General features: G+C 44.1%; 1 protein-coding gene across 1 annotated transcript in view; it reads left to right on the top strand.

The window, feature by feature from the left end:
- Window positions 1–4,619: 4,619 nt before the first annotated feature.
- LOC147634325 (uncharacterized) overlaps window positions 4,620–11,402 on the top strand; it is a 52,185-nt gene continuing 45,402 nt past the window's right edge. The window contains exon 1 of the mRNA XM_086805476.1: window positions 4,620–4,793. Within this exon, the coding sequence (XP_086661602.1) occupies window positions 4,703–4,793 (91 nt within the window). The 5' untranslated portion in view covers window positions 4,620–4,702. The remainder of the gene's footprint in view (window positions 4,794–11,402) is intronic.

Below are 11,402 nucleotides of genomic sequence, written 5' to 3'. Positions count from 1 at the left end.
CCACGTACACATACATACACTAGCCATACGCACAATCAAGACACTTGCACGATGCATGAAGTCGAGATTACACAATCACACACGTATATATGTGCACACATAGTCACACACATATGCGTGCAAGTGTGTGTGTGTGGAGAGAGAGAGAGAGAGAATGTGTGTGTGTGTGTTTCTCTGCGTGCGTGAGGGGGTGTGAAGAGAGAGTGCATGTGCATGCGTATGCATAAGAGAGGGGTGTGTGTGTATGTGTGTGTGTGTGTGAGAGAGAGAGAGGTATATTGCACGTGTATGTGTGTGCATGTGAGAAGATAGGATGTCTGTGTATGCGTGCGTGGGAGATTGTGTCTTTGTGGGTGAGAGAGAGAGAGAGAGACACACACACACATACATGCACACACATGAACATACATGTATTCATGCACACACACACACTTGAGCTTACACACACATATACATGCATATGCACGCACATAAGTATATACATATATATACACACATACACAAACTCACACACACAAGTACACGTGTGCACACATGGATGTGCACACCCACATGTACATCCATGTATACATAGATGCACATGCATACACATTTACACGTGTACATGCACACACAAACACATTCACATGCTCACACACTCGCACGTGGACATACAGACACAAACATACACACGTACACACACTCACACCATACACACAAACACATGCACATATACACACTAGCACATGCGCACAATCAAGACACTTGCACGATGCATGCAGGCATGAAGTCGACATTACATAATCACATACACATGTATATGTATACACACAGTCACACAGATGAGCGTGCAAGTATGTGTATGCGTGTGTGGGAGAGGGGAGAGAGAGAGAGAGAGAAAGAGAGTTTATATGTATGTGAGGGGGTGTGAGAAGAGACAGTACATGTGCAGTGTATGCATGAGAGAGAGAGAGAGAGGACGGGTGCATGTGCATGTGTATATGTGTATATGTGAGGATGTTTGTATGCGCATACGTGGGAGATTGAGTGTGTCTCTATGAGAGACACACACACACACGCATGTACAAATGCACATGCATACGTGTGCACACATGAACATACACACATACACAGTTACACATATAAACACATGTGTATACACATGGAATGCACACCACATAAAGCACATGCACACACACTTAGACGTACACACACTCACTCACATGTACAAACATGTATACACATACACTCACCTACACAAACATATGCATAGAGTTGCACGTTTGTATATGCATACACACACATGTACACTCACCTACACAAACACACACACTTGCATGCATGGACACGCATACACACACACACATACACTCAAGCTTGCACACACACATACATGCATATGCACGCATATAAGCACAAATAGATACACACATACACACACACATACACAAGTACACATGTACACATATGTATACATAGACACACATGCATACACAATTGCACGTGTATATGCACACACTCTCACACACATATACATGTATATATGCACATACATCTATATCTGTATAAGAAGATAAAAGCAAGGGTGCCTACCCTATAAACCTAGCCTTTACGTGGAGAAAGGAGAGGGAGAACTTTTGAAAAGAAGAAAGGAGAAGAGAAAACGGTCTTTGGGGGTTTCTTTTCCATATGCCTAGCTACATTGGGGCTCACAATTAATTATCACCATCAAGTCATTTGCTCATTGAATGACCCTCCCTCCTCCTCCTCCTCACACACACACACACACACACACACACACACACACACACATAGATAAATACATACAAACACATATATATAATATATATGTATGTATCTATCTATAGGTATGTAAGCATGTATATATAAATAGATCTGTATGTATGTCGACGTACACATGTATGTGCATGCACACACACGCACATGATACATGCACACATGCACACACAAACACACACACTCGACTCATGGACACACGTGTATACACATAGATATGCACACTTACATGCACACACACTCAAGCTTTCACATACACATACATCGTGTATATGCACACAAGCACATACATATACACACATACATACACTCACATTCACAAGTACATGCGCATATGTATACATAGACGTAAGCTCATACACATTTGCATATGGTACATGCACACACTCACACACACATATGCACGTGCACGTACACACACATAGATAAAAAAAGATGTACATGCATATATTCACATGGTCACACACATGTACATGCACACACTCGCACATGGATACAATCAAAACACAAACATACACACCACGTACACACACTCACACCATACACACAATCAAGAAGAGACTTGCACGACATATACGCACATGAAGTCGACATTACACAATCACGTATACGTGTGTATGTGCACACACAATCACACACATTAGCGTGCAAAAGAAAACACAAAAGACATTCTATGTAAGATACACTTATTTAAGAGTGAGCACACCTCACCATGCATCCCTATGTATTTAAATTTATTATTAATTAAAAGTATATGTGTATGTGTGTTTATTTATTTTATAAATGCACGTGTATATAGTATATGCACACACACTCACACATATATGTCTAAAAATATAATAAAACACAATATTATAGATAATATATATTTACATATATGTGTGAGTGTGTGTGTGCATAAGTGCATGACAAAGAGAGTGTGTGTATGAGAGAGAGAGAGAGAGAGAGAGAGAGAGAGAGAGAGAGAGAGTTTCTATATGTGGGAGAGTGTGTGGAGAAGAGAGAGAGAGAGAGAGAGAGAGAGTGTGTGTGACTCGGAGAGAGAGAGAGAGAGGAGACGGACATGGAGGTCTATGTGTGAGAGTGTGTGTGTGGGGGGAAGAGTGTGTTTGCATTAGTGCATGTGCAGGTGTGTACATGTGTGTGTGTGTGTGTGTGTGTGTGAGAGAGAGAGAGAGAGAGAGAGAGAGAGAGTGTGCGTGCGTGTATGTGTGTGTGAGAGAGAGGGTGTGCATGTGCATGTGTGCATGCACAAACCTCACCGCCCATCCCCACCATTAAAATTTAATTAATTAAACTTATATGTGTGTGCTTGACAGAGAGAGAGAGAGAGAGAGAGAGAGAGAGAGAGAGAGAGAGAGAGAGAGAGTGTGTGAAGAGAGAGAGAGTGTGTTGTGCGTGAGAGAGAGAGAGAGAGATAATTTCTATGTGTGAGATAGTTTGTGTGGGAGGAGAGTGTGTGTGTTTACATTAGTGCATGTGCGGGTGTTTACATGTGTGTGTGTGTGTGTGTGTGTATGAGAGAGAGAGAGAGAGAGAGACATACATCCGCATCTATGTGTGTGTGCTTGAGAGAGAGTGAGATGGGGCAGGCTTGGAGAGAGAGAGAGAGAGAGAGAGAGAGGTGCAAAGAGAGAGAGGGTGAAAAGAGAGAGAAAGAGAGCGAGAGATAGAGAATAAAAAGTAGCTTTTAATAAAATATAAATTAAATTAAATTAAATAAAAAATATATATGTATATGTGTGTATACATATATGTGTATTTTTAATAAAATATAAATTAAATTAAATTAAATAAAAAATGTATATGTGTGTATACATGTATGTGTGTTTTTATTTACATTTATACATTTATACATACATATATATGTATGTGTGTGTATATACAGATGTGTGTGTGTGTGTGTGTGTGTGTACATATATATATGTAAATGTATACACACACACACACACACACATATATATAGAAATATATATCTGTGTGCGTGTATATGTGTGTGTATGTGTGTATGATATATCTATATATTTAAAAGTGAGCACACCTTATCACCCATCTCCATACATTAAAATTTAATCAAAATTAATTAAAATTATGTGTGTGTGTGTATTTATATTTTTAAATTCATCTATATGTATCTAAAACATAATATTATATATACTAATATTTACATGTGTGTGTGTGTGAGAGAGAGAGAGAGAGAGAGAGAGAGAGGTATTAACGTCGAGAGAGAGAGAGAGAGAGAGAGAGAGAGAGAGAGAGAGAGAGAGGTATTAACGTCGGGAGAGAGAGAGAGAGAGAGAGTATGTGTGAGTACGTGTGTGTGTGTGAGAGAGAGAAAGAGAGAGAGCTTCTATGTGTGGGAGAGTGAGAAGAGAGAGGGAGTGTGTGCGTGCATGCGTGTGTGAGAGAGAGAGAGAGAGAGAGAGAGAGAGAGAGAGAGAAGAGAGATGGGGACATGCCTGGAGGGGGGAAGAGAGAGAGAGAGAGAGATGGGGGTCGTGTGTGTGTGTGTGTGTGATAGAGAGAGAGAGAGATGGCTATAGAGAGAGAACCAATTCTTTTCTGGAACCTGGGTCGCCGCAGCAATGCGCGGGTCCAATACTATTATTATCTTAAGGAAGAGTTTCACAAAGCTCTCAAGTGGTAAGAATTTGAAAGTTCGGGAAAAAGAAGAGGAGGTTGAGGTTTGAGGAGGTTTGGGTAGAATTTGATTTTGGAAGCCTCAAAAGACTTGCAAAGCAAGTAAGAGATTAAAGATAAAAGGAGAAGTGAAAGGTGTAGGTTTATTTTGTAATTTGGCAAGACATTAGGTATTTGCAAAGTGGAATAATAATAGTTTGCGTGTAAAGCCGCGAAATGTTATTCCGACTAACGCAGAACCATTTGACGGGGTGTGAGAGAGAGCATTGTGTGTGGCGCTTAGGCCATGGCGGGCTGCTTGAGCAGCATCTCGGGCTTCTTCGAAGAAATCCGCATGATTCAAGTTAGACACCTGCTCACGCAGCTCATCGGTTTCGGTAGGTACCTTCCTCCACAGCAGAAGTGTCAGTAGATAAACTCCGATCCATTTGATCAAATGAAGACTAAAAGATTTTGCTGACTCCGTAAACCTTAACCTTGCTTTGTTTCAAAATCCTTCTTGTAAACACGGTCTAAAAAGCCCAGTTGGATGCGATTGAGGCCTCTTCTTCGTCCTTCCTTGCTTCTTCTCCACTTGTGTCACCTTCACCTATGAGATAAGACTTTTTGGGCCTTGTTTCTATAGAAACAATCCTTCTCTTCATGGTTGGATTTTCCACAGAAGTTGCATGACTTCTTTGAAAAGTTCTTTTTCAATTGAGATCCTTTGAAGGTGCCTTTGGTCTTGGTATTTCTCAAAGTCTCCTTTATTATTATGCAAAATTTCTTAAACACCTAATTAAGTCATAATCTCCTCCACAACCTTATCCCAATGGAGCTTTGATTTCTCACTCTCCACCATTGCTAAGCCTCTTGTTGGAGCTTCTTGAATAGCTCAAAGGCGGAGCCCGCTGGCACTTTAATCATCATTATCTTCATGAGTAGCAACCGATAGCATCAATTTTGCAGAGAGAATAAAATTTGGAGAAACTTTATCTTGCCGGCTACTCCAAGGAAATCAGAGGCATTCCACCTGGCCCCAAGGGTTTCCGAAGGTGCTCTACATGATAGTGGTGTCAGTCAAATTTTGCTGAAAATGCTGCCCGATAGCAACTCTAGGCTTGGGCACTCTACAAAGCTTTGTTTTCGTGAAATAGTGATTAAAGATTGATTATAATGCTTAATGATAAGTTTATGGGCTTGAATCACAACTAGACATACTGCTCTAACACCTTCTTGAAGCATTTTGGATTTGTGTTTGTGGAAGTCATCACTTTAGTGTGTTAGAATGCACAACGGAAATAAGAGACAAGTGCTGTAGAGAACAAAACGCAGAAGAGAGAGGAGAGAGAAGTTGTATAAACTCTGCTCTATACACAAGATCGGCAAAAAAAAGTGTGGGGGACCATGGGTGGTATTTATACCACCCACATATGTTGGTCGACCAAGAAAAAGGCATCCGATAGGCTGTTGGACATGCTCACGATTGCAAATAGGAACTCGGCCAGGTACTGGACATAGGTCGGCCAACAAATAATAGCCCCATGACCAGTAAAAATAGGGGAAAATACATGGAAAAATAGGGAAAAATGGAGAATCACCTAAATGGGCGGGCACACCCACAACAGTGGCCTTGGTGTGTAATGTACAGACAGGAGATGACTGCTAACATCCCCTCTCAGCTCTTGGATGTGAAACCAACCCCAGTGAGTGGAGTGCTGTTGGAGCATAGCCTGAGGTACAGGCTTCGTGAAGTGGTCCGTCTCATTGTCCTCCGTCGAACAATAAATAAGCAAGATGTCACCAACTAAAATCTTCTCACGAAGAAAGTGATATTGTATCTCTATGTGCTTGGTCCGGGCATGGAAGATTGGGTTCCGAGCAATAGCTATATAGCTCTGGTTATCGCACTGGATGACCGTGGGTTCCTTCTGTGGAAACCCAATCTCGCTAAGCAACCTCCGTAGCCACACAACCTCGCAAGCAACGCCATAAGCAGCCCGGTACTCTGCCTCTGTAGACGACAAGGCAATAGTCGGCTACCTCTTGCTGCGCCATGAAATAGCTCCTGAGCCAAGGGTAAATCTATAGCCTAATGTAGATCTCCTCGTGTTTGGATCTCCTCCCCAATTTGAGTCACTCCAACCTTGGAGTTGGACTCCATCTGTCGTTTCCCCTCTAGTGTCATAGAAGAGTCCAAGATCCTTCGCACCCTACAGATACCGCAAGATCCGTAATCCTGTGTCCCAAGGAGTCTTCAAAGGCGTCTGCATGAATGAGCTCAACAGCCCCATGGGAAAGCTCAGTCCAATATAGCGTTCAGTAACCAAATCAATGAACCAACGAGCTTTCGATAGAGAGAGGCATGAACGTGCTCACAAGGATCATTCACTATAAGCTTCATGTTCGGGTCCATCGGTGAAGTAATAGGCTTGCAGTTCTCCATCCCAAAGGCCTCAAGCAACTCATGAACATACCGCTGCTGAGAGACAAAGAACTCCCTCTAACTGCACGGTACTTCGCCTCGATAGAGGAAAGCGCCACAGTAGGCTGCTTTTTACTGCTCCAAGAAATGGCTCCAGACCCAAGTGTAAAAGCACAGCCAGTGGTCGAACGCCGAGTATCTGGATCTCCAGCCCAATCTAAATCAGACCATCCAACAAGAGTGCATCCTTGGCCATAGAAGATGCCAAAGTCGAGAGTGCCACGCAAGTACCGAAGAACTTTGAGAGCACACCGCCAATGCTGCTGACGGGGTTTGGATGAGAAAGAACTCAATAAAGTGACTGCGAAGCATATGTCCAATCGGGAGTAGGTCAACCATACCAAACAACCGACGAGAACCCAATACTGTCCCTGATCAGTCCTTGGAGAAGCATCAAGTGAAGAAAGATTCTCACCAATATCCATAGGAGAAGACATTGGTTTGCACCCAGTCATTTGAAATTTGTTGAGAATCTCCCAAGTGTACTTCTGCCTGAGAGAAGAAAATGCCCTTTGAGGTTTGCAAAATCTCAAAGCTGAGAAAATAATGCAAGAGGCCAAGATCCGTCATCTCAAACTCTGTCTCCAAAGCATCCATAACAGAACGGATCTGCACAGAATAAGAACCTGTAAAGATGAGGTCATCAACATAGACCACAATGATAACAATCAACCCCCTCTCAAGGAGGATATAGAGGTTTGAATCTCCGTGAGAACAGTGCAGGTCGAGCTTCTGAAAGAACTCATCAATCCATTGGTACCAAGCCCGCGGAGCCTGCTTTAGACCATATAAAGCCTTCTTCAGCCGGTACACATGATCTTGTTTGCGTGGAACAACAAATCCAAGCGGCTGATCAACATAAACCTCCTGTGTAAGCTCTCCATTCAGGAAAGCCGACTTGACATCCATCTGGAAAACGGGCCATCTATGATGACCTGCAAGAGCAAGAACGGTGCGAATGGCAGTCATCCGGGCTGTCGGAGCGAAGGTCTCATTGAAGTTGACTCGAGGGCACTGAGCATAACCCTTGGCAACCAACCTCGCCTTGTGCTTGTCCAAGCTGCCATGAGTTTAGAACTTTGATTTGAAGATCCAACGCACACCAATCACCTTACGCTGTAGTGGCCGTGGCACCAAAATCCAAGTGCCATTCCATTCGATAGCATCCAGCACTGCCTGCATAGCACGACGCCAAGGCTTATGTGAGAGCCTCGTCCACAGAAGTGGGATCAGAAGGACCATTAATGATAGTGGGCATAAGAGCATAATTAACAAACATGTTGCCCTCGTGAATTTGTTTCCCTGTAACTCTAGAAGAACGCCGGAGAGAACCAGGCGGAGGATCAGTGTAGCTCACGTAACCCAGAATCACGAACTGTCTGATAATACCATCTAGGCATAGATCTGCTTGAACTCGCCGGAGGGGGAGCAGAGTCATCATCATCTGACTTAGAATCCACAGTTGGAGGTGGAACAGAAGCAGCGGGAGGAGGAGTAGGAGGAGGCGGAGACGGAGGTGGAGGAAGAGGAAGCTCACCAACCCCCTCTGAAGATGTAGGAGTCTCGTCGAACACCTCATCACGGCTCACAACAACTTTGTCGGCCTGAGGATCATAAAGACGAGACTTGTAGAAAGCATACTAGAAGAAAGCAGAGGGGTCAACTTGTAGAGACCACTATCTTGGACTCCGTGAGCCAAGATGCTACTAGTCGCCTTATCACGAATGGTAATCTCATAACGAGAAAAGATCACCTCTGCACCCTGAGCTGTAAGAGCAATCACTGACAAAAGGTTAAAAGCCAAATCTGGAATATATAGAACGTCAGAGAAGCACCTCTTGTCCTCGGCAGAATGAAAGATGGGGATAGTTCCATGTCCATGCACTGGCACAGAAGAAGAATCACCTAGAGTGATCTCGCTTGATCTGGCACTGAGGTTCTCACCTGTGTTTCTTCTCCATCTCTCTCTCTCTCCTGTGTTTCCACCTTCCCTTCTTCCGCTGCACATTCTATCATGGTATCAAAGCGCTGGTGATCTTCAGCGTTGGATGCTCCCTCCTCTACCTCTTGATTTCTGCGTTTTTCACGCGATGAAGCTTGCGTTTCAGGTCAACAAGGGCTAACTCATCCCCAATTCAGTGGGCTGTAGTCCCTCTTCATCAGGGCGTCAGTTGGCAGCCTCTAGGCGGCGGACTGACGGGTGTTTTTCCAGGGCAGTAGACCTGCTCTTCACGCGGCATCTTTCAGGGTTCTCAGGCGGCTGTTTTTCAGGGACTGGGCAGCAACACTGTGTCCCAACAGGCTGCGTTTTCGGTTTGTTTGGGCTTGCCTTCCCACGTCCTGTTTTTGGAGCTCTTTGGGCTCCTCTTTTGGCGTCTTTGAAGGGCCTTCTACTAGGCCCTAGGCCAACGCCTTTCCCTTTTGGTTATCATGTGCCATCACCCCCCTGATTGTACTTGTTCTTTGCAGCAGTTCTTGATCTGAGGCTTCAGCGTTTCCAAACTCTGCCCGTTCTATAGCCCCTTTTTACCTCTGGGTTTTCAGATTTGCAGCCATGGTTGCTGCGTTTTTCTGAACTGATCTTGCTGGTAGCTCTACCTTCACTTGGGCTTCATCTGTTGGACCCGAAGGTACCTTCTCTTCAGCGGTTTTCCTCATAGGAGGTGTGGACACTGGTTGGCCTGAATTTTCAGGTTTGTAGCCCTTGTTTGGTTGCGTTTTCTTCTCCAGTGGACACAGATCACGAGGCAGTTTGGTACTTGAGGAGAATTCTGAATTTCAGATTTCAGTCAACGTTTTGCTGATTTTGGAGCATCTATACTTGTGTTTTGTTCTTGGCCTACACGGTTTCCCGGTTTCTTCATGTTCCTTGCCTTCTGTTGGCCGGTGGAGTGCTGTTTTTGCTGGATAGCAGTGTTTTGGCTGCGTTTTGCTTCCCAAAAGAGTTTTGTACACTCAAAGGGGCCCTATCTCCAGCTACTTCACTTGAGGATCAGTTTTGGGAGCTGTTTTGTTTCTGTGGAGACTTTCTTCTGTGACAAGAGTTTACAGATTTTGGAGGAGAGCGGTGATCTTTTTATAGATCCTGAGCATAGTTTATTTTGTCCGAGCCTGTGTTTTTTGCAGTGTTTGCAGAACCAGGAGTGTTTTGCCCTTGTGATGTGATCCTTTCACATGAATCATTTATTTGTTGCTGATTCTACTTATGGAACAGTCTTCTGCTCTCAGTGATGCTTTTGAGGACTTTGTTACCACTGCAGTTTATATTCCTGCTTCCCTCCCTCATTGTGAGGAGTCTTGTGATGCTCTTGAGGATGCCCCTCCCCCTGCCAGTTCTGCAGGCTTGTTGTTTTGGAGGATGGTTTCTTGGACCCAGTGGGATGCTTTGGATCTGTGGTTGCTAACCGTGCCTAGGACACAGTGGTACTTCCAGAGTTTTTTAGATTTGGATCAGAATCAGGTTGGGCTTGTACCAGTTCGACGACATTTATTTTCAGAGGGGGATGTGGAGTCCTTTCATCTTGCGATGCCCACCTCAGTGGCGTGTACTTATGTACAGCATTGGGCAACTCATGGTACGGAGTTTGAGCAGATGGACCCCATCTTTTCTACAGGGTCCTTACATCTTGCGATGCCGACCTTTTCAGAGGATGCTTTTGTACAGCATTTGGCTACTCTTGGTACAGAGTTGGAGCAGATTGACTCTATTTTTTTTGAGAGTTCCAGTGAGGAGCATTTTGTTTCTCCCAGGATTGATTATATACAGGATCTGAAATTGGTTGGTTATGAGGTTTTTCATACCTTCTCCAGGCTGGATACATGACATTCGACTTCGGGGAGTGTTCTTACACTTGGGTTTGGAACCATTATGTGGAGCAGCACGTCGCAGCCTATATGGTTGTTTTCTTCCAAAGGAGTTGTGTACCTGGCAGCTTGTCCTGTTGCTTTCATAGCTGGGTTGCTCATGAGATTTTTTGTGGAGCTTTCTTGGTACTTGTTTCTGCAGTCTTTCATCTTTGATCGAGGACGGCGTCTCTGGCTTCTTGGAGTTCACTCAGCATCCGGTGCTGAGAGGGGGTGCTAGATATCATCCCCTTCTTGCTGGCTTCCTGTTTGGTGTCCTATTACAGCCTCTAGGGCTGACCAGGTTAGCTTGAGGGGCTGGTCACCCCTCATATATTTTACCCATATTTATTTCCCATTTTTTGGTCTTGGGTATTTTCCCAGTCGTGGAGGTTCTTTATCACCAGTCGGCTGCCTTCATATGGGCATATATATAGCTGGCATGCCTCCCTCATTACGCATTGCTTGCTTAGCTTTGTTTGCTGCAGTCCCTCATATACAAGGTTCTCCCCTCTTGCTCGGGACATGTATTCCTGTTGGTGATGATATTGAGAACAGGTTCTCACCTGTGTTTCCTCTCCATCTCTCTCTCTCTCACTCTCTCTCCTGTTTTTCCACTTTCCCTTCTTCCGTTGCACATTCTATCAGTCTTGCTAACTTCATGCATTGACAATAGATG

Source organism: Cibotium barometz, chromosome 11 (assembly GCF_041138505.1).
Source record: "Cibotium barometz isolate CiBa-2024 chromosome 11, ASM4113850v1, whole genome shotgun sequence".
Classification (NCBI taxonomy): Eukaryota; Viridiplantae; Streptophyta; class Polypodiopsida; order Cyatheales; family Cibotiaceae; genus Cibotium; species Cibotium barometz.
The sequence above is the reverse complement of the archived record's forward strand: the minus strand, read 5'-3'. Positions and strand labels throughout refer to the sequence as shown.